At 41.3% G+C, this 24,818-nt stretch overlaps 1 protein-coding gene across 1 annotated transcript in view; it reads right to left on the reverse strand.

Annotated features, from left to right (window-relative positions):
• DMD (dystrophin) overlaps positions 1 to 24,818 on the reverse strand; it is a 3,148,630-nt gene that overhangs the window by 1,681,835 nt on the left and 1,441,977 nt on the right. The window contains exons 24-26 of the mRNA XM_029603105.1: positions 21,984 to 22,097; positions 14,191 to 14,346; positions 11,286 to 11,456 (exon numbers count right to left, since the gene is read on the reverse strand). Coding sequence (XP_029458965.1) covers positions 11,286 to 11,456; positions 14,191 to 14,346; positions 21,984 to 22,097 — 441 coding nt within the window. The remainder of the gene's footprint in view (positions 1 to 11,285; positions 11,457 to 14,190; positions 14,347 to 21,983; positions 22,098 to 24,818) is intronic.

Genomic DNA, 24,818 nt, shown 5'->3' on the forward strand with positions numbered 1-24,818 from the left:
TTCTTATTTTTTTGCCAATTCCTTTTATGTTGTCTTTTTTTCTGTTTCTTTTCTCTCCATCTTCTTCCCTCAAACACACAGTCAGGTTCTCATTCTCACATGTATTTCTCTCACACACACAGGCTCTCACTGGCACATGCTCTCTCATACAATCATTCATACACACAGGCTCTCACTGGCACATGCTCTCTCATACAATCATTCATACACACAGGCTCTCACTGGCACATGCTCTCTCTCATACAATCATTCATACACACAGGCTCTCACTGGCACATGCTCTCTCTCATACAATCATTCATACACACAGGCTCTCACTGGCACATGCTCTCTCATACAATCATTCATACACACAGGCTCTCACTGGCACATGCTCTCATACAATCATTCATACACACAGGCTCTCACTATCACATGCTGTTTCTCACACACACAGCTCTCACATGCTGTCTCTGCAAACATTCAGGTCCTCACTCTCACACACAATCTCTCAATTCATCTCATACATGCACACATGCACACTCTACAGACCCTCAGCCTCTCTCTCACCTCTGGGCCTCCTCTTCGCGGGTCGCCACAGGATGGGCTCTGCAGCGGCCCTGATCTTCTCGGGCCGCGGCGGCCCTGCTACCGGGCCTCTTCCTCTTCTCGGGCCGCTGCAACTTGGAATTCGCAGCGGCCCGTAAATGCAAATGCTGCTCCTCTTCTGCACGCGCTGATGCTTCACCTCCTTCCTGCCCACGCGGCTCCGGCAACGTTTACTTCCGGGGCGCACAGGCAGGAAGGAGGAGGAGCATCAGCTTGTTTAAATGCGATCTTTGTCTTGAGCCTCATCGCTGCGCCGCATGAGCCTCCCTGCACCCGGGGGCATTGGTGGAGGGGTCCGGAGGGTAGGGGGATACTAAACAACAAATTTTAAAGGGTCGGCGCAGTTGAAAAAGGAAAGGCTCGGCACAGCCGATAAAAAAATAAAAATTCCCGATAGTCCTTGAAACGCTGCGCGTGTCAGCAAAAGCATCTCGGTGTGTCACCTCTGACACGCGTGTCATAGGTTAGCCATCACTGGTCTAGGATAACAACCAGAATCCAAACTATAGATTTATTGTTTGGGGAGGTGGGTGGGGGGAGGCAGCATTGTTGAGTATTAGTTTGAGGTCAGTAAATGGAGAAGGGGCTATGTCTAGGACTAGTACCTTTACTTTGTTAGGGTTTAGGTTAAGTTTGTTGGAAGTGGCCCATTTCCATATTTCTGGAAGACAGAGGTTTGGAGATGACTTCTTGCAGTGGCATACTCTTTCTTTCTCATACAGAGTGTGTTGTCTGAGGTAGCAGGTGAAATGTATGACACTGAAAAGAAGAACATGTTTCCCTTGAAGCTATAGAAGGAAATATATATAAAGAGTATATTAGAAAAAGTTGATTCAGTTTGGATTTAAATCAAACTACTTCTGAACAGGGAAACTGGGCACCATGCGAATGATCTGAGTCCTGGATGATGGCCTGACTTAGCTCATAAAACATAGAACCAGCTCCGATGCCCATCTAGCCCTCACTCACTATAGAGAGAACTGACCTGATGTCTAGTTAGTGAATGATTCTTACGAAAAGTCAGAAGTTACAGCAGGTGGGAGTGATAATTAAATCTCAGAAATTTTCCTGCCCTCCCCGTACTTGGGTGAGGAAGATAAAACTGGCAAAATGACTAGGTGAAATCCAAGACATTCCTCTGCCAAGGCAAACATCACTTTTAAAAGGTTGATCCTTTGAAAAGCATAAAAACCTTCCCTTCCATTGTCTTTTTTTTTTCTTAATTCTTTATTTATCATTTTCCATTTTACAATTTGAATATCCTTTTCCACAACGGATTATACTATACATTAATTTCTAAATTAAATTTTATAACATTCAACAATTCCCACACTTGCATATATAATCCGTCAATAACAATCTCCAGAAATCAAACATTTTACTAAGGATATTTAAATAAATCCTAAAAGAAAACAAAGAGGGCAAACATATTATTATAACCAGGAGTAGAAAACTCAGAAAGTTAACTTAGGTATGAGCTATGCATACTCATATATATATATATATATACCTTCTTCCTCTTAAGGATTGGGAGATGGTGCTACAGGTTTATGGGCTTCTATAAACTGCCGTAACTGGTCAGTTTGAAAGAAAACAAAAATTTCCTCCCCCTTCTTTAAAATACATTTACAGGGGTATCGTAGTGAGAAAGAGAACCCCAAAGAGGTAACATTTTGTCTATAGGACAAAAATTAGAACATAAGAACATAAGAAAATGCCATACTGGGTCAGACCAAGGGTCCATCAAGCCCAGCATCCTGTTTCCAACAGTGGCCAATCCAGGCCATAAGAACCTGGCAAGTACCCAAAAACTAAGTCTATTCTATGTTACCATTGATAATGGCAGTGGCTATTCTCTAAGTGAACTTAAGAGCAGGTAATGGACTTCTCCTCCAAGAACTTATCCAATCCTTTTTTAAACACGCTATACTAACTGCACTAACCACATCCTCTGGCAACAAATTCCAGAGTTTAATTGTGCGTTGAATAAGAACTTTCTCTGATTAGTTTTAAATGTGCCCCATGCTAACTTCATGGAGTGCCCCCTAGTCTTTCTACTATCCGAAAGAGTAAATAACCGATTCATATCTACCCGTTCTAGACCTCTCATAATTTTAAACATCTCTATCATATCCCCCCTCAGCCATCTCTTCTCCAAGCTGAAAAGTCCGAACCTCTTTAGTCTTTCCTCATAGGGGAGCTGTTCCATTCCCCTTATCATTTTGGTAGCCCTTCTCTGTACCTTCTCCATCGCAATTATATCTTTTTTGAGATGTGGCGACCAGAATTGTACACAGTATTCAAGGTGCGGTCTCACTATTGAGCAATACAGAGGCATTATGACATTTTCCGTTTTATTCATCATTCCCTTTCTAATAATTCCCAACATTCTGTTTGCTTTTTTGACTGCCGCAGCACACTGAACCGATTTCAATGTGTTATCCACTATGACACCTAGATCTCTTTCTTGGGTTGTAGCACCTAATATGGAACCCAACATTGTGTAATTATAGTATGGGTTATTTTTCCCTATATGCATCACCTTGCACTTATCCACATTAAATTTAATCTGCCATTTGGATGCCCAATTTTCCAGTCTTACAAGGTCTTCCTGCAAATTATCACAATCTGCTTGTGATTTAACTACTCTGAACAATTTTGTGTCATCTGCAAATTTGATTATCTCACTCATCGTATTTCTTTCCAGATCATTTATAAATATATTGAAAAGTAAGGGTCCCAATACAGATCCCTGAGGCACTCCACTGTCCACTCCCTTCCACTGAGAAAATTGTCCATTTAATCCTACTCTCTGTTTCCTGTCTTTTAGCCAGTTTGCAATCCACGAAACGACATCGCCACCTATCCCATGACTTTTTACTTTTCCTAGAAGCCTCTCATGAGGAACTTTGTCAAACGCCTTCTGAAAATCCAAGTATACTACATCTACCGGTTCACCTTTATCCACATGTTTATTAACTCCTTCAAAAAAGTGAAGCAGATTTGTGAGGCAAGACTTGCCCTGGGTAAAGCTATGCTGACTTTGTTCCATTAAACCATGTCTTTCTATATGTTTTGTGATTTTGATGTTTAGAACACTTTCCACTATTTTTCCTGGCACTGAAGTCAGGCTAACCGGTCTGTAGTTTCCTGGATCGCCCCTGGAGCCCTTTTTAAATATTGGGGTTACATTTGCTATCCTCCAGTCTTCAGGTACAGAGGATGATTTTAATGATAGGTTACAAATTTTTACTAATAGGTCTGAAATTTCATGTTTTAGTTCCTTCAGAACTCTGGGGTGTATACCACCCGGTCCAGGTGATTTACTACTCTTCAGTTTGTCAATCAAGCCTACCACATCTTCTAGGTTCACCGTGATTTGATTCAGTCCATCTGAATCATTACCCATGAAAACCTTCTCCATTACGTGTACCTCCCCAACATCCTCTTCAGTAAACACCGAAGCAAAGAAATAATTTAATCTTTCCGCGATGGCCTTATCTTCACTAAGTGCCCCTTTAACTCCTCGATCATCTAACGGTCCAAATGACTCCCTCACAGGCTTTCCTGCTTTGGGTATATTTTAAAAAGTTTTTACTGTGAGTTTTTGCTTCTACAGCCAACTTCTTTTCAAATTCTCTCTTTTCTCCTAAATTGGGTAATTGGAGCCATGTCAGGATACATCCTAACTTCCTGATCATAAAAAAATCACAGGAAATTTTCTGAAATAATTATGCATTACATTGCTCACATCTTGGGTTGCTATAAATGAAACTAATAAAACCTTTCTTTCAATAATATCTATATTGGAAGTCTCAAGAAAACTAGGAAATATTCTGATCAGAAAAACCCAGAGCTCCTGTTAGAAACCTTTTTAAGGTAGTATATAGAATTTCTCCCATAATTTTGGGGAAATTTTAAATTCTCACATTTAACTGTCTCAAACCATTTTCTAATATTTCCAAACGTCTTGAAGAGGACAATTGTTCTTTTATAATCACAGTATGTACTGTAGAACTAGTTTGAACCTTTTTTTCCACTTCAATTAACCTATTTGTCAAGACAGTTTCTTGTTCCTGAATTCCTAATATTTTCTCTTGAAGGTTGTAATTTAAGGAATCAACTTTCTTCTCCTGCCGAGTTAAAGAAAGCCATGACCTGCAACAAGATCCCAAATAGCCTCAAGAGTCTCGGCCACCGGCCTCATTGGCACCAACGCCGACTCATCCGGAGCACCCAACGGTTCGATATCTTCGCCGACCCTAGAACCTCTTCCTCCTCCAACACCAAGGGTTCCCCTGATGTACCGGGCTCCTCTCCACAAACTCTGAAATTCGCACTTGTAGGTCCCGGTTCCTCTCTTTACGCTCCTCCAGGGTATGTCCCCTCCAACTCTGGTGCTCCAGATGCATTATCCAGCTGCGACTGAGTGGATCCCCTGGTGTAATCGTTTTGCACCGGGGGCGCACGAAGGTCTGGGCTGAGTGACGCCTCCTCCAGTGACGTAATCCACTCTCCTGTTGCAGTGTTCGCAATGGGTTCCTCGGTTCCCTCCAGAACCACTGCTTGGGACAGGAAACGCAAGAGGTCCAGCTGACTGGGTCCAGGATAGAGCTCTGGAGGGAAAACCCTCATCTTCCCCTTCCTCTTTGATGGCATAACAAAGGAAAAAAGTCTGTTTTTAGAAAGCTTAGAGGCAGCTGGCGTTCGACTGTCTCACTATGCTGCCATTTGTTTCCCCTCTCCCTTCCATTGTCTTTAATCTTTGGTATTTGCCATGGTAGATGTAATCTTCCAGCACATCTTCACTATTAGATCATGTCCCCTGGAGCTGACAGCTCATTGGCTGGCATGAGCATTTTCTTTTCTAGGAAATACTGCAGTAGTAATAATTTTGTTGTCGTGTGGAACAATTGTTTTCACATTTTTACAGTGTAGAGGGGAAGACAAGCTGTTGGGTTTTGACATGCTGCTTGTTTATCTGTGTAGCTTGAGAGTCTTACTTCCATTTAAGTAAACTTTTGCTGCAAATCAGAAGGTCTGAGTTAAAAAATGATTCCTCAGCCCAAAATAAATTTGGACTGTGTCTCATGCACCAAGAACTCTACTCGTCAAAATTTGAAAGTGTACCAAGTGTCCGTAGAGGAGCAAATCTGCAATGGCGCTTTCTCAGAGCTTTTCTCCCGGTTCGCTGAGGTCCAAGGCACACTTTTCTTGTTCCTGCACAACAGCTGCTCATGGCCTCCCACGCACAACATCTTGCCAAAGCCTGTGTGCGCCTCACATAGGAGCAATTTTCAAACCATCTGCACTGGGACAAAGACTCTAAGGATTTTTTACCCAGAGACTTTGCAGAAGCTTTTCAAAGCTGAAGTTCAAGCATACTATCTATTTATACCTGCTTTTTGTGTGAGTAGATTTTTTTTAAAATTGAAAATAGCACATGTAGATTTTAAAAAGGAAACTGTATGCTATTTTCTTCCCCTGAGCCAAGCACAGCCTCAGGAATGCCTCCTCTACATGCCGCTAAGTATATACTTTTAGCCACATTGAGGGATGACCAATGTATGTGGTTAGAAAGCTTTATACTTGCATAAATGGCTTTGAAAATTGTCCTCCCTGAGGATAAGCTGAGGTAACATACATAGAGGCTACACTTGCAGCTCTAATATCAGAGGTGTGGCTCTGTTAGGTTTCCTAGATGGCTGGGGTAACCTGCATGGGACAACTGTGGCTACAATCTTACCATCTGTTGCATGAGATTTCCAAGAAGGCTGAGATAGCCTGCAAAGTGTGGTCATTAGTTGCAGCCACCATCAGCAGAATGGCTACATTAGGCTTCCAAGAATGTTAGGGTGAATATGTACAAAGAGACCAATGTTTATAATCCTAACATCAAATGGCTGATGGCCAGGTTTTTCAGACAAAAGCCTTCATTGCTTTTTGGGGCAGTTGGATTATTGGAAAATCTTTATAGTAGGACATGAGGGAAAGGGGGGGCACTGAATGTTGGATTAAGTGCGGGACATATAGGAACAAGGCCTGGAATATGCCCAACAGCAGAGATGATAGAGAAAGGCCAGTGTAACCCCTGGGAAGGATGGCTCCCTTAGACTGAACCCAGGGGTACACAGAAAGAGATAATGGGTCCTATCTGCTCATACTTTCTCCATGGATAGCTTCACACATCTGAGTTCCAGGAAGCCCTGAAGGGGGAAGCATAACTTCAGGGCCCTTTTGCATTAAACCTAGTACAAGCTCTTTTTTCTTCTCCGTAAACAGCACTGATAATAATTACAATCTTTTGCATCCAAAAATCACACTGAGAAGCAATGTGGTTTCCAACTTCTTTACTGATAATTGATTAAATGACTGAAGACTATTTACAGCACTCAATTCAGATTTCAAATTAAGTCACAGAAAAATTACAGTCTAGGTAATTTTAAGTACTTGTATTTTATAGTTTTTGTTTTAATTTGGTTGATTTATTATTGTTGTGTTTTATTATTTGTTTTATTGAGTTGCATATTGATTTATTTAAATTTGTTGTATACTGCATAGACCAGAAATAACTTGAGTGAGCAGTTAATAAAAATGAATGAATAAATAAAAGAATAAGGCAGAAGAAAGATTAATAAATGTGTTACCTCACTCTTCTACTAAAATATCAGAATTTCTATGGAAGCACTTTCTTTAATATGTGATATCCTTCAGTTACTCAGATTGAAGATGGCTCAATCTTCCTTCCACTCCCAAATTTATCACATCTTCTCTCCAAGGTAGAATGGTTAGAATAAAGTCCCAATAATTTATCAGAATGTAAGTCCCAGTTTTCATACCTTTCCTGAAGGCTTCTTAAATATTTCAGATCTCTTTATGACAGTACCAGTGGGCCCCTCCCTTCTTAATTGCAGCACACTTGAGTCTGCAGCAAACACAGTTCTTACACACCTTCAGCTCCTTCACTTCTCAGGCTCCTCCTTGATGAAAGTCTAAATGCTCAATTTAACTGGCCAAGGGGTATTTTTGGGCCCTGCAGTTTCTCCCTGCTTCTTTTTCCAGCTCTATCGGAACCAAGGCTGGGATCCAACCCCAGTGAGCCTTCATTCGCAACTACTCAGGGATTTTTCTCCTATTTGATATCTCAACTTTCTTAATCTCTTACCCTCTTCCCAATAGAATGGAAACTGACTCCCTGCTACCAAGGGCACTCATTCCAAGTAGACAAAAACAATAGATTTTGACTTCAAAAATAGGGAACATAAACAAGAGACAGGAAGGGTGGAAAAAATTTCTTTGCAACAAAAATGAGAAGATATTTACAGATAGATATATGAAATTCCTCTGCATTGGGTCACTGACAGGTCTACACCTTGAAGGAGTAATAAAACACTGCCAGAGTCTTCCCTATCCTTTGATCTAACCTTGTACAAGGACATCTCAATCCTTTGTGAAGGGGTTTCTAAGGTTCTCACAGGGAATCTCAAAATTTGGACAAAAGAGTAAACACAGCTTCAAATAAGTCAGTCTGTCTAGCTGGCTTCAAGGGAAAACCCCATTAACTTCTCTTGCCATTAAGTGACAAAAATTAACAAACAGAATGCAGAGAGCTCCTGCTTCCAGGAAATCTAACAAAAAATCCCACAACCTAAAATAGTGCCTTGTGGTGAAAAAGATTAAGGCTACACCATCTCAGACTCCACATGGGGGAGCAAAATCCAACTCCCTTTTTACTAAATTTCTCTGAACCTCCACAGCTAATTATTACACTCCTTCTGGTAAGGAAACCAAACGTTCCTTACACCAGCAAATGTCACAGAATTTACACATGCTTGGGACAGATTAGAGGGTAGTGGTAGGCACAGGGTTGACAGGTTAGGTAAAAGACATTGTATTGGGGGGCGGGGGGGGGGGGGGGTAGGGAGCTGGTGTTGCTTTAAGGATGGGAATTTCAATGTTCATCTATCCAGACTGTTAGAAAACCAGAGAAGAGGATAACTGGCTAGAATAGATGAACCGACTGGACCTTATCTGCTGTCATTTACTATGTAATGGAATTTTCCATATACTGTAACCAGAAGGATAATTTTCAGTGGCCCGTGTGTCTGCAGGTCAAATTTCAAGAGAACTCCCCGTAGACCAAGGTGTTGCCTGAGTTCTTCTACCCCGCATCCTATGCAGGTGTAACATTTGTGGATTAAAAGAATGCAAAGCTGGCTCTGGGATCAGAAAATAAAATTCCCGTGCTTGCACTTCCGGGCCTGCTCCAGCCTCACATTGCCCCTTTCCCCTACTGAGGGTCCGGGTCAATTTTCAAAGGGCCTTTTTCTGCACTCTGCTTACCTTCAAAAATCCTTTTGAAAATTTCTCTCATAGTAGATGATGTATGTATATACACACATATGTACAATATATCTGTGGATAAACCTACTCTTTTGGCACTTTATAAACTACAGATTTAAAGAACGCTTTTGTTCAATTTAATTAGCTTTACACAAATCAATGTCAAAGAAAATACAACTGAAACTGCATTTTGTTTCTGTTTTTTGGGGTTTACCTAAAGTTCATTCTGAATACAAATCATGAACCCACTAGGCCAGATCCTGAATGCAAATGCAGTTATCCTTATGCATAAATCAATTTCAATTTCTACACCATGTCTTGGATCAAAATATATACATTACATTAAAACAAAACACATTTAGCTACCATTTACCAGCTTCTAGCTGTCAAAAAAAAAAAATAAAAGGCACTGTAAGAATAAGGCGCTTTGTTTCCCAAGCTGAGACTTACTACCCTTTTCAGGTTTTCTAGAACTATCTATGGACCTCAGCACTACCTGTTGGTGAACTCAAAGAAAGACCTTTAGAATTTAAATGCAAGGGATCTAAGCCGAGCATGGATTATCCTTTGCAACATGTTTAAAAAAAGGACAAATATGTCACATTTCTTCTGGCTTTTCTGTATAAACCCCCCCCCCCCCCAATTTACTGCTAGTAACTGAAAGTCTTCATTTATCCATAAAAAAGGTATATACATACTGTATGTCTATATATTCTCTTCTGCAGGCTACACTAGCTACTGCCTCACACCAAATGAAAATCTTTGTACACTGGCAGATTACACAGTTCATTACGGACAAGCGCCTATATTTCACCTTGCCTCATGCATGATCTCTGCACCTATGACTCAATCTACTTTACTCAGCTGGGAGAAGGCGCTCATTCAACTCTCTCTACAACACGTTTGATACAGATTTCAAGTTAAACTGGAATGTGCTCCAACTTCCAAGATGGCTGAATGCCGTTCATCATGCAGTATGGTCTGAAAACGGTCTCCTATACAGACTGCTTCTTATGGTGTTACCACAGTCTTTAACCATTTTCGTAAAACACAAAACCGTTTTCTAGTGTATTGTATTGCATAGGGTTTTTCTTCATATTGCGTGAATCAGACTCTAACAGCTCGGAGCTAAGTCCAAGTCAAGGAAAAGATTTGAGCCATCACATGTCCTGGCTTCTGGTGCAACCCAACCCATCTCCCTCCCAACTAAATAGTATCCGTCCTTCGGGTGGATGGATTTTCTTACCCTACAATGTAAGTTTCTAGCTGCCCAGCTAGTTCTGAGAGATTGCCCATGGGAACATATAACACCTTCACTGCAACAGCTTTACTGCATCCCATCCAACAACGTATAACATTTAAGATTGTAGTCATCAGTTTTAAGCTTTAAAGTTGAACGGACCTGTTTATCTGTTTCAAATACTTATACAGTAAAATCCCATTTTGAACCTTATAGTTCCAAGAAAAAGATAGTTATTGGTCTCTTTTGTTGCTTAGGTGATACCAGGAAATGGGCATTTTCCATAGGGGCTCCCACCTTATGGAATGGGCTAGCTTATTCTCTACATGGGTTATATGATATTGTCTTATTTTGAAAACAACTTGAGTTTAGTGAGACTTTCATGCTGGGTTAGATTGATAAAAGGCAATAGTCTTTCATGCCAATGTACAGAAATGCATTTGCAATTTTCATCTAACTTTAGCTTTTGTATTTTTGTTTTATTCTTGTATACACTGCACTCTGCTTTGCACAGCAGGTCTGATATAAGTAGACAATTAATGATTTAAATAAACTGATAAAACAGAAATGCCCCTTACATTGATTTTAAGGCAGTACAAGCCCCAACAGCACTGCAACAGAAACCAAAACTTCCCAAGGCTATTTTCTTCCTGCCCACAACAAGTTAATTACCAGGAGATTGCCTGGGACCTTACAACTCAATATTTGCCTCCAGCCAAAAAAAACCACTGGCCCACATCAAACTGTGACTCAGAGTCTGAAGCAGCAAGCTGCATTAACTACAACTTATTGCTCACTATATCAAGCGGACTTCACTTAGGGTTATCAAGTAATTATCTGGCAGTTAACTTTTTAATTTAACAGTTGAATTCTTGGGAAGTTCGTTAATTAAACTAGCAGTGAATAAAAGGAACCCTACAATGCAAACAAAATAAAAAAGAAAGTCAAGTTGAGCAGTACATCACGATCAGATTTCAGTCTACGTGAGAGCAGGCTGCTTTCAGATATAAAGCAGCTAAGATTCAAAACACGTTCTGCCTGGCATCAGGAAAGCACCTCCCTCCTTGCAGCACCTGCTCTCAGAAGCGAAGCGGAATCAGGACTGCATCCTCACCTTCAGCTCCTCAACTGCCTTTTGTAGTTCTTCCGGTGTTTTGTACTCAAAATCCCTCTCCAGGTAGTCCTTTTCAGCTTGCGTTATCCATTCTTGCATTTCTGACAAATCCTTCCGCAGGCTCACCGTCTTATCCAGTCCGCCTTTCAGCGCTTCCTTCTTAGCAAAGGCCTTTAAGGGAGAAGCACAAAGCCACCGAATGTGCTAAAATATTCCACTGCACTTGGACAGAAAAAAACAACTATCATCACTGCGAAAACCACCCAAAACACGGATGTTGTATGAGCGAAACAACATCCACTTGGTTAAAACAAGAAAAATAAGCTGTGTGCAGAAAGTATGCATTTTAAGTCTCAAGGCCACGCACTGCTAAGCTACTCCGTCTCCAGAGGCTGCTCTGTTCCAACAAGGCAAATATCACCAGTATGAAACAGTACATGACTGCCCTTTGGCAATTTCTGCCTTGTCTTAGAAGCTCTGGGTCAGACATACATGTGTATTATCTGTAGATTAAATTTGAGTCCTCAGGAGAGAGTGAATTTATATATTCTTCCAAGGTCACTGCTGAAACATCGTGCCTCTTTGGATTGCTTATTTTCCTATTCAGAAACGCAGTGTGGGAAAGAAATGTTAAGCTCGGAATCTTGTCAACGTAAGGAATAAACAAAAAACACTACTAAGATACAATACAATAGTACTGAATGCAGATCACCAGGCAAAAACATTAAAAATGTAAATAAAAGTTTTATGAGCATTAATGAGGAGTTTATTTGATAATTAATTTACAGGCCATGTGACTATATGTTTACAGGACTGGATTAGTCTGGATCTTTTAATTTAACTTCGTTTTCTTCCCCTGTCCCTGAATCCAGCTGCAACATTTGCTTTCATTTTTAAATATTATATATCAATACATTTTCTAAAATAAATATTTTATTCTATAAATTACAGTTATTTTCTTTGCATGCAGTTATAGCCTGTAAAATAAGATTCCCCATCTTGTTAAGATCATAATCATCTAACATTAGTAGGTTATTTTTCATGCTTTCTGTACAAAATTATTTGTTCTTTGTTCTTTTACCTATTTTTAAACCTTGGAATATTTTCCACTGAGAAACAGATAGTCGTAGAGGTCATTTGAGTGCAGTCATAGTCAGAGTATAAACCTGAGAGACAGAACTCTAGAGTCCAGCAGCTCAGGGGAATGACCTGTTCAATAAGGAGTATCCTGATTGGTTATCTCATTCATGACCCTTTGCATGTGCCACTCAGATCTTTCACCTTGCTCTATACCGGTGTGGAAACTATGAGGTCTCCACTAGATGGCCCTAGTTCTCAGCCCTGGGTTAGACAGTAGCAAAGGGGCATATCAGTCTTTACAGCACCTTCCCCAAAGGATGCCTGGATTGGAGAACCTTTTTGGGCACAAGGGGGGGCTAGCCCAAGTTAGCATGTGGCAGTATAGATTTGATTTAGAGAGAGGAGGAGCAATTTCAATGTGCTCTCCAAGTTAGGCCCCCAGCTTAGCACAGAAGGGAGAGACACTGCCCTTTCAGGTCCTCTGATAGACTGAAAGGAAGAGAGAGAGATATGTAAGGATTTTTGCTGTTTTTCTGGATTTTTCAGTTTTGACCTGTACCAGTCCTGACAGGCTGTATCCCCTGCTCATGTTGGTCAGGATGGAACTGTGAGCTTCTTCCCCCAGCTCAAAAAGAGGATACAGTGACTAATTAAGGAAGAGAAAAGGTTTTTCTCTATTTGAGTTTTTGTCCAGCTAGGGAAGGAAGCTGTTTTCTGTCATCCTTCCTTACGCAGAGCTGGAAGCTGTAGGCTGTAAGGACTGCTTTCAGCTTTTGGCCTTCCCTCCAGGAAGATTAGAAGCTATCTTTTAAGGAGGAGTCGGAGGGAGAGAAGAAGATCTGGAGACCCCCAACTGAGTTTCCACCCTTGGGACATAGGGCCCTGTCAGGTTGGAGTGCAGGATTCTTTGTGGACCTCAGGTACTGTGTAAGGGGATCCAGTTATGATTAGGACATCCCAGCGCACTTGAGACATTTATCATCCCCGTACATGGAGGGGTAAGCACATTTCCAGCCCCTGGCTGGAGGGACAAATCCACAGAGGTAGAGATCAGTAAAATTCTGGCTTATATAAATCTAAGGCCCCCTGGATGTAATTGGACACTTTATTTTTTCCAACTTGTGATTCTTTTGACATCAATCACAGTAAATTTTAATTTGAACACTCATCCAGAGAGACCAGACTGCTTTGTAAGTGTACCTGTCTTGAAGAGCTATGGTAACACATTCACATGGGAGAACATTACTGCCTGGGCCAAGAAGGTTAACCATCCCCTCGCAGAAAATAATCCACCCCTTGAGGACAGAAGAGTTGGGGAAGCAGCAGAGAAGGTAGTCCTCAAAGGTGTGCCCTTTTGTGTGCCCTTAGGATAACAGTCTCATCCATGAGAAGAGATTACACTGGTTTATTGCAATACAAGTACTGTTACTGGAAATAGAGGGTCTCAAGTCACCTCTTTCCTCCAAAGTTATTGTATGGAAAGCCAGACATATGGCATAGAAGGCGTGATCCGGCACCTTCATCTGTTACCACTTACAACACCAGGACTAATCATATGGGACAGAGAGGAAATGATAAAGATCTGCGAGCTGAGGAAGCAAAGGTTCAATGAACACTGAGGACCTGGTAACATGGAGCCTATTAATCTGCTCTACAAAGGAAGGAGATCAAAAGCTCCTATAAGGGCAATCAAATTATTTGTTCTTTGTGAACCGATGAGATGTTCCCAACGTGCATCGGTATACAAAAGCTGTTAAATAAATAAATAAATAAATAAATAAATTGCCTTGCAGAATGTCTGTATTTGCATATGGCGCTCACGCACCTGTTTACAGATGTGCTCCCACTGGGTATTGAGGTCCTTGACTTCTTTTTGCAGCTGAGATGAATACTCTGGCTCCGCCTCGTTCTTCAGTTTCTGCCCCACCTCATTAACGCTGGTCAAACTGGGCTGTATGGTCTGGATATCATTTACCAAAGCCTGGAAATAACAGCAAAGCACGGAAGAAATGATTGACATGATGGACCATGCAGACACACCCCTCAAATATCTGAGTGCAATAAAAACACTGCAGGATTCACATTTGCACTGAGGGCAAATTGTTTTAGCCACATACAGTACATTTTTATAAAAGGCATTTTTACATGAATCTACTAATGATGAGATATACACATACTGCAAAGTATCAAATTTAACATTAATAGTCAGGTTCCCACTAATCTAGCACCTCATCAAAAACATGAAGGACAGAATTTTAAAACAGGTGCTGCTTCCAAAATCAGCCTCCTTGGGAAAGTGATAACAATGGAACTGATTTTCAGCAGGATCTAACTGGCTAAGAAGTTAGCTGGCGAGATCCCCCAGCATGACCATTTCATGCCACCAAGTAGCTAAATCTAGGTGCCTAGTTTCATTCCATGACTAGAATTAGCCATTGCAAAATAATGGGTGGCCCTGAAGGCCTGCCAAGGAGTAAAGGGAGGATGTATGCAGCTAGAGACATTTTTCCATGCCAGCAGGCTATGTCTGCGGCTGAAACTTAGCTTAGTTTAACTGGCTATAACTTAGCCAGTGAGCCGGCCTGGTGCCTCAGTGGCAGTGCTGTGTACTACCATATGGAGGGAGCTGGGTTGGATTCCCAGCTCAGGTTTTCCGTTTCCTGGGTCAGCAGAAGCAGTGTTCACAGCTCCTGGGGTGAAGGGAATAGCGACAGGCTGGATTTATTGCCCATGATTCAGAGTAAGGGATTAAAGAAGTTGGGATATCAAATAGGAAACAAAATCCCTGGGTCGTTGCGAATGAAGGCTTATTGGGGGCCCGATCCCAGCCCTGGTTCCGACAGAGTTGGAAACAGAAGCAGGGAGATATTACAGGGTCAAAAATATTACCTCTTAGCCAGTTAAGTTGGGTATCTGGTAACCATTAGAAAATCTAACCATGTTTATTCCCAAAGAATTTGCAGTACTGCTTCTCTATGCTTTTATTTTATATGACTTGATTGCATTTGTACTCATTTTATTGATTTTATTGTATAATTTTGTATGTTTATTGCATTGAGTTTTATAAATATATATATATAAATATATAAATATATCAGGAAACAGCAGAATATAACAAATACGTGAATACAGTAATAAATAAAATAAGCCAGTATCTTGCAGAAAACCCATGGAAAGTCTGCTGGCAGAAGCCTGAGAGCTAATTGTTGTTTTTTCCTCTGTCTCCATAAGCTGCTCAGATCTCGCCTGCTGGACCAGCAGCACAATATCCCACTGTTCCAGACCTGCCAACTCTAGCAGGGAAAGCCCAGTCTGGGTCTCCAGAGAGATCAGCAGCCAGTTACTCCAGTGACCACAGATCTGAGAATTCATGACCTGAGCCTCAAGCTTCTGTTCCCTGAGGTAGAGAGATGGTCTCCTGCAATCCCGGCAGTTTGAAAAAAAATGGCAAATCAATCAGGATTTGTCTGGCTAAGAGATTTAGGTGGAGCAGAATGGAGGACAAGGTACTCAATCCAAAGTCACATCACCCTGTGTTAAGATTATATGGAAACAAGCTGCAGTATGGAAATCTGAGTACTGAGATTGCCTAAACACTATTTCTTAGGAGAAATATAGGCTGCAGATTATTGCTAAATGTTCCTTTTAGTTAGGTCATTCACTAGTTGACAATCCTTACTAAGAAATCCAGCTCTACTCTGCCTGTCACAATTGACTGCACTGGAATGCTCTTGGAAGGGGTCCAAAACTCAGATCCAGGGAGTTATTATGGAATGGCTAATATGTATTTGCTTTATTATCCCATAAATTCCTATTGAACCTTTTGCTTATTTCACAATGGATGTGTGCTCTATAATACATAGTAACTCCATTTTACGTCTAGCAATGTGGAATTTTTATGGATAGAAATTCCATGTGAGAAGGGGAATAGAATAACAGTGGGGGTGTACCACTACTATCCACCTGGCCAGAATGAACAGACAGAGGATGAAATGCTAACAGAAATTGGGGAAGCTAACAAAATTAGCAACACAGCAACAATGGGTGATTTCAATTACCCCAGTATTGACTGGGTAAATGTCACATCAAGACATGCTAAAGTGGTAAAGTTTGTAGATGAATAAAGGACTGCTTCATGGAGAACCTGGAAAAAGAACCGACAAGGGAGGGAGCTATTTTAGACCTAATCCTTAGTGGAACACATAATTTGGTGAAACAGGTAATGGTGTTAGGGCCACCTGACAAATCTGACTTGAGAACTGAAGGGTGGACATTAAGGAAATCTACTTCAACAGCATTTAACTTTTAAAAGGGAGATTATGAGAAAATGAGAAAAATGGTTATGTAAAAACTGAAAGGAGCAGCTGCAATGATCAAGTTTCCATTGGGCATGGATGTTGTTTAAAAATACCATCTTGGAAGTCCAGATCAAATGTATTCTACTCATTAAAAAAGAGGAAAGGAAGGCCAAAGACTGCCAGCATGTTTGAAAGGTCAGGTGAAAGGTGCTATTCTAGCCAAAAGAACATCTTTTAAAAAATGTAAAAGGGATCCAATTGAAGAATAAAGGAAACAGCATAAGCATTGGCAAGTTAGATGCAAAGCATTGATAAGGAAGGCAAAGAGAGAATTTCTCAAGTACATTCAAAGCAAAAAGCCTGCGAGGGAATCAGTTGGACCATTAGACAATAGAGCAGTAAAAGGGGCACTAAAGGAGGACAAGGCCAGAGCAGAGAGATTAAATAGATTCTTTGCTTCAGTTTTTACTTAGGAAGATGTAAAGCAGATACCCATGCCAGAAGTGATATTTAAAGACGGTGATTCAGAGGAAATGAAAGAAATCGCAGGGAAACTTAAAGATGTAACAGGGAAAATTTACAAAGTAAAGAATAGCAAATCACATGGATCATATGATATACATCCCAGAGTGCTGAAAGAACTGAAAAATTAAATTGCAGACCCTACTATTAGAAATCTTTAAATTATCATTAAAATCAGTTTTAGTACCTGAAGATTGGAGGGTGGCCAATATAAAACCATCTTTTAAAAAGGGTTCCAGGGGTGACAGGAAACTATAGACCAGTGAGTCTCATTGAAACTAGTCTAAAGAACAAAGAGATCGATATTCAAAAGCCATTTAGACAGATAATTGAAAAGATATCTGTCTAAATAGCTAACCGGAGATATTCAGCACTGTATGTGTCTAAATTCTAGGAGCACATCAAATTGTGCAGCTAGAATTTAGGTGAATAAGTCAGAGGTGTTTGGGGGGGGGGGGGGGGGGGGGCGGACGGGAGACTTTTCATGGCGGGCCAGTGTTAGCTGGTGCGGCTGCACCACTGAATATCGCTGCTGAATATCACCGCTAAATTAGCCATACGGCTTATCTGGCTAATTTAATTAGCTGCTTTGTGGCTGAATATCAACCTAAAAATTACTGAACATATAAATCAACATAGCTTAATGGGACAAAGTCTTGCATCACCAATTTGCTACATTTTTTTGAAGACGTAAATGAACATGTGGATAAAGGTGAGCCAGTTGATATAGTGTATCTGGATTTTCAGAAAGAGTTTGACAAAGTATTTCAAGAGAAACTCAAGGAAAATAAAAAAGTCATGGGAAAGGAGACAATGTTCTATTGTGGTTTGAGAACTGGTAAAAAGATAGAAAAGAGGCAGTAGGCTAAACCGCCAATTTTCTCAGTGGAGAAAGGTGAATAGTAGAGTGCCCTTGGAATCTATACTAGGATCACTGCTTTTTAACATATTTATAAATGACCCAGAGATAAGAACATTGAGTGAGGTGATTAAATTTGATAATGATATAAAATTATTCAGTTGTCAAATCACAAGAGGATTGTGAGAAATTGGAAGAGGACCAAGCAAGACTGGGTAACCGGGCATCCAAATGGCACATGAAATTTAATGTGGACAAGTGCAAAGTGATGCACTCAGGGAGTAACCCAAATTATAGCTACACAGTGCAAGAATCCATATTGGGAGCTACTACCCAGGAAACAATCTATGTGTCTTTGTGGATAATACGTTGAAATCGTCTGCTCAGTGTGCAGCAGCGGCCAAGAAATGAAATAGACTGCTAGGGATTATAAGGAAAGTAACGGTGAATGAAACAGAGAATATCATAATGCCCAAGTTTCGCTCCATGGTGCAACCTCATTTTGAGTATCATGTGCAGCTCTGGTTACCACATCTTAAAAAAGATAAAGCAGAATTGGAAAAGATGCGGAGAAGAGTGGCCAAAATAATAAAGGGGACAGAATAAATCCCCTATAAGGAAAGGTGTGGCATTCGACAATCCGCAGGTTAATCCCATGAACTGCTGTCCTTTCCTCCAGGCCCAGGCAGGCCATGTCACTCCTCAATACGGAAAAATACTGCCAGCTCACAACAAAAGGCTAATGAGGTTAGGGCTCTTCAGCTTGGAGAAGAGACTGCTGAGGGGTGTTTATAAAATAATGAGTGAAGTGGAATAGGTAAACACAAATTGGTTGTTTACTCTTTCAAAACGGAGAAAGACTAGATAATACATTTAAGACAAATAGGAGAAAATGGTTTTTTTTTACTCAACGCATGATAAAACTGTGGAATTCATTGCCGGAGGATATGGTGAAAGCTGTTAGTGTAGCTGGGTTTAAAAATGGTTTGGACAAATTCCTGGAAGAAAATTCTACAAACCATTATTAAGGTGGGCTTAAGAAATCCACTGCTTATCCCTGGAATCTATCTGCCTTTTGGGATCCTGCCAGGTACTTCTGACCTGGATTGGCCACTGCTGGAAACATATACTGGCTTGCTGGACCTTTGGTCTGACCCAGAATGACAAATCTTTTGTTTTTATCTGTGCCTGCAGTTTTCCTCTGTAGAGGTCTCAATAAGCATTTTCTTTCAATCAAAAATCTCTCTTCCTTTGCGGATGACTGAGAGGTCATCCCACGGCACTTTTCGGAAAGCAGGGCATCTGCAGGCCAGAACCCGGTGCAGAAGATCTAGCTGTGGTGTCTTGTCACTCCAGGAAGGGAGTTTTAGATGCATAGTATAATGACCCTTTGGGCTTATTACTATTAAGACCCTGGTGAACTCAATTTAGCTAGTATAGTATAGGTTTGTAATTGGGGCGAAGCATCATTCATAAGCAGCCCCTCCCTTTGAGAGAGCTGGGATGGGAGACCCCCTGGTGAGGGAATACAGGCAGCTCTCTCCTGAGAGTTTGGAGGCAGTACTTTTGGGTTTCAGAGTTAGGTGGCAGTGCAGGAGTGTTTTTCTAAGTTGGATTTTTGGATCTACTTAGAGGATCCAGGCAAGTCCTGCCTGGGGATCCTGAGCAAGGTCAGCAGACTGCACTACTAACTGGCTGGTGGGGCTTACCTCTGGTTGTTTTAGGGTTTTGGACATTTTTGTGGTAGTAAGCTTTGTGAGACTCCTGGGTGTCACTTGGAGAGAGGGCATGGGGAAGCCCTTATTCTGGGGGAGGGGGGGGCAGTATAAGGAAGACCTGCCCCTCTGCAACCTCCATGAGGACAGAGGAATGGTGGTGACTTGATGAAAGGACTGTCTGGGGTTTTGATCGGTTTTTGGGGAAAAATAATTTTTCGTTAGAAGAACCAGGAGGAAGAGTTTCACTGCCCCCCTTCCTACCTGAGAAGGAACGTCGAGAGCTGAATGTTCCTGAAAGGATCTTGAGATGCAAGAAGAATAAGAAGGATCAAGAGTGTGAGAGCTGAACTATGAGTAAGACCAATTTGAAACCTATTGAGGACTCCTAATTGGAGACTTCAGCCCCTGGGGAGAGAGGATTTTGGATTCTCTGGGTGAAGACTGTATTTTATCCTTTTTACCAGTGTTGGAGGGGGTTTTCCTGCCCATGCAAGGATACCTTGCGCACCTGGGATCTTCACCTATCTAAGCCCTGGAAGATGAATGTTTCCCATGCCCTGTTAGTAGAGACCCATGCACAGATAGAGTGAAAAACTGTAATAAGAAATCATCTGTGGTGCTAAGGACTGTGTTAACTGTGCCATTTACTCAACTGATTCACTCTCAGTAAAGTATTTTCTTTTTGGACATTCAACTAGAGTCTCCGGTGCATTATCTGGCACTTTTGCAGCACTCACAGTAGGAAAAAAAAAAGGCTTTTCTCTCCCAGGGAAAGCTAGTCACCAAGGCGCCCTGTCACTCCAGGCCCTGAACGACGCCTGTGAGATCCAGCCCCAAGAAACAAATACTTTTATGGCCCCATCGGTATCCAGCAAGTACCTGGGGATTGATTACGACGGTATAAACAGTTTATTACGGCACAAAATGTTGAGCTTGCTCAAACCAGACTCTAGGCTACAACGCCAGCACCCTAATGATACTGTGGACCAACCATGCTTACTGGCCATATAAAGCACAGGGGTCTTCCTCATTGTATTTACCAAGTGAACATTCATCAACAGGAACAGCACTTTTATTGACAAAATCTTAATTGTGCTTAACATAAAAAGCAGTGGTCCAGATCACTGAAGCCTGCCGAGAGTTAAAATGCTGAGACGATAAATGCCTCTAGTTATTCACATACGACTCGGATATTTCTGTAAAGGATAATTTGTGAAATCATCTAAACGTTAGTCTTGGCGCACTGTGTCTGGGGATAAAACTGTCTCCATTGATTTTTATTTCTCAGCATTTAGCTGTATTTTATTTTCCTGGTTCTTAAAGTGAAAGGGATCCCAGAGGACAGAGAACAAGATGCGCAGAAGTACATCGATTTCCATGGGAAACAAATGTACTGTATGCATTTCTAACTACTGTAATCACTGCTCATTGATTGGGATAGCAATAAGAATACAGATTCCTGATCTTGCAGGGATGCCCTGGAGCTTCCACCAGTGGTGGACATCAGTACAGAGATGATTTTTCCAAGGTGTTGCTTCCACAGATGTTTCTCTTTCTTTACTCAGAATGCCCACAAAAAAGGAGTGCCCAACATACGTGGGCAGTGTAGCTAAACCACTGTTCAATTTTGCAGTATCTTTGGGTCTTGCAGGTAACACCTGTTGGTTCTGGGATAGTGGGGAAAGAAATATTAACTGTCTAGTCTAGTAATATCTTCCCCATACTTTCTCTTAACATCTTTTCGGTGAGGAGCAGTGTTCTAGTCTGCAAGTACCTTGGGAGGATTCACATAAATCAGTGAAAATCCCTGTTAAAATTCTCTTTGGGGGGAGTTCACCAGCACTCTCCGTGAAACGCACTATTCTAGTTCTTGCTCCTGACTGAAGTAACCTAATAGATTATAACAAAGATCAGGCAACACAAATTCCAAAGTCTTACATCATGTTCCCACATTTTTCAGCATTTTTTATCAGAAAGCAATATTTTCAGTCCACCGTTCTAAATTCAACTTCCCTTATTTGTATTAAAAGAGAGAAAACCAGTGCTCACCGCTGAAATCCAGGGGTTTTCTTGTTACTTAGCTCAAAGTGTTCAGCTCCTCTCACCACCTTTTCTGGAACACGCGGCACGTATCTGGCCAAGGATCAAAACCGTGAGCCTTATTTATGTGACATGAGAGGGGTGGCAGGGCTAGCAACTCTGCTCCGAGGAACACACTTACTGTACACTGTTCTAACTGCTTTTGGAGAGCCTCCGAATCCCCGAGGGCTGGCCATTCTTCATTCAGGAACACATCCACTTCAGCCATCCATTTCTTCAGGGTTTTAATGTCATTCTGTTTATGAAAGAAAAGTTTAATAGTATCATGGGGACAAGCGCTTGCGGTATCATAACTCATTGCAGCAATATGTCTTGACACTAGCTGAAGGATAACTTTTAATGGATTTAATGTTTTTGATCGTTATGGTGGCCCCTGATGAAAAAAAAAAAAAAAAGCAGTATATTATTATTTACTGAGATGCCTAATGCCATGTGCCGGATGATTTCCTGCTCTTTGGACAAAATGTCTGCTACGTGAGGAAAGGGCCTGTTTACTAAGCTGTGACAACGCAGCAACGCACAATGAATGGCAAACTTGGCATTTAATATGCGTGAAAACTGCGTTAGTGCGCGTTATTGGCAATGCTCGCATCGGCATTGCTGAGGCCACACACCAAGTCCAGCCCAATGGGAGCAAATTATTTATAAGCTGCGCTGCATGCAAAGTAGCTCATTAATATTAACACAGGCTAACACAGACTGCCATTTGCTGCATTAATTCTAGGAAATTTAACTACACCTCAAGAGTTTAATAAATCCTGCTAGAAATGGCTTGCATTAAAATGATGTGTTAAAGCGCTGTTTTAACATGGCTTAGTAAATAGGGCCCCCCTCAGGGTGTTTTTTGAAGAATGGGTATTCCACACACGCAGCATTGACCCTGCAAGCCGAGTGAATAGCCTGTCAGACAGTTGTGTGCAGTGACGTTTATAGCAGGGGATTCAGTCTCGCTCCCTCAGTACCCTCTCCCCTTCCACATGTGCCATCTGACCTCTCCCGCCCCTCCCACCCCAGTCTACAGCAGTCTCGCTCTCTCAATCCTCTCTCCCCTAGAGACAAAAGACACATGGAACCCCTATGGCATTAGGCCTCTTGTAACATGTAATGGGTGTGGGCTTGGCCCTCAGAAAGCCATGAATAAACAATTGCCATACGGTAAATCTCCCATGCCAAAAACAGCACTAACTGCCAGAACTCAAGCAGTAACAATCTTACCTATGAAAAGACAACACTGCAAATATATTACATCAGGCTCTAATACCAATATACCTTCTATTTAGAAAACAAAACAAGCCCGGCTGCCTAAAATACCTGTAAAATAAAAAATACATGTATCTAAAAATATTGTACAAATAAGAGGCATTCATATATAAAGATGGGTCCTATATTGACTCAATAACTCACATACAGAATTTTTGGATAATACTTACACAAATCCAATAAAAGCTATCACAGCCTGCCAAGAATACAATTTACTCCATGAGACAAATCTGCCATATGAAAACACTAATTCCAAGGACTCAAGCAGAAACAACCCTACTCAGGAAAGGACAGCTCTGCAAATATTACATCAGGCTTTAGAAGACCAATACACCTGCTATTGTAAACAGAATAAGATGGACTGCTATAGACCTCTTCATTGAACTCTAGCAGAATCCCTTACCTCGAGCACACATCAAGAACAGACAGACCCTTACCAAAGGCAAAATAAGAGACCAACAAACAACAAAAGAAATATAAACCATCATTCATAAAAGGAAAATCATACTAATAAAAAGAATAAATATTGAAAAACAACTGATGACTAGAACATCCAATAATTAAAACCCTCATAAAAATGTTTATCATTTCTCAAAATACCAATATAATATTTCAAAACAGCTGCATATCAAACAACATCCAATAATGAAACTAATAAGGATTTAAAAAATCTCTCACTCTCCATACCTGGGATGTTTTGATTTCTGTCCACTCTGAGATTGTTGTGAATGGGGGGAAAGGGAACTGTACAAACTTTATACACACACACACACAGGCTCTCCTCCACACACACATGCACTGACTCTCAACCACCCAACCACATACGCACCGGCTCTCACACACACACACATACTGGTTCATACCCACCCAAACCTGCACACATATGGGCAGTCATCCACCCACACATTGGCAGTCACATGTACATGCATAGTATCTCACCCTCAACACCCCCACCTCTCAACCCCCTCCCCCCCCCCAGCTTCTCACTCACACCCACACATACACAGGATCTCCCCCACAAATATGACACAAGCTCTCACCCACCCAGGCAGTATTCCACATATTTAGAGGCTCTCACCTCCCCCCCACAGGCAGTCACCCACCCATACACACAAAATCACACATACACACCCCCCTAACACACAGGTTCTCACCCAGCCACATACACACTCAGGCTCTCACTCAGCCACACAAACACATACACAGCCTCTCATTCAGGCACACATACACTCAGGCTCTTACCCAGCCATGCAAGAACATAAGAACAAAAGAAGAACATAAGAAGTTGCCATATTGGGTCAGACCAAGAGTCCATCAAGCCCATCATCCTGTTTCCAACAGTGGCCAATCCAGGCTACAAGTACCTGGTAAGTACCAAAACACTAAGTAGATCCCATGCTACTGATGCCAGTAATAGCAGTGGCTATTCTCTTAAGACAACTTGATTAATAGCAGTTAATGGACTTCTCCTCCAAGAACTTAACCAAACCTTTTTTGAACCCAGCTACACTAACTGCACTAACCACATCCTCTGGCAACAAATTCCACAGCTTAATTGTGTGTTGAGTGAAAAAGAATTTTCTCTTAGTTTTAAATGTCCTACTTGCTAACTTCATGGAGTGCCTCCTAGTATTTCTATTATTCGAAAGAGTGAATAACCGATTCACATTTACCTGTTCTAGACCTCTCATGATTT

Source organism: Rhinatrema bivittatum, chromosome 5 (genome assembly GCF_901001135.1).
Source record: "Rhinatrema bivittatum chromosome 5, aRhiBiv1.1, whole genome shotgun sequence".
NCBI classification, from domain to species: domain Eukaryota; kingdom Metazoa; phylum Chordata; class Amphibia; order Gymnophiona; family Rhinatrematidae; genus Rhinatrema; species Rhinatrema bivittatum.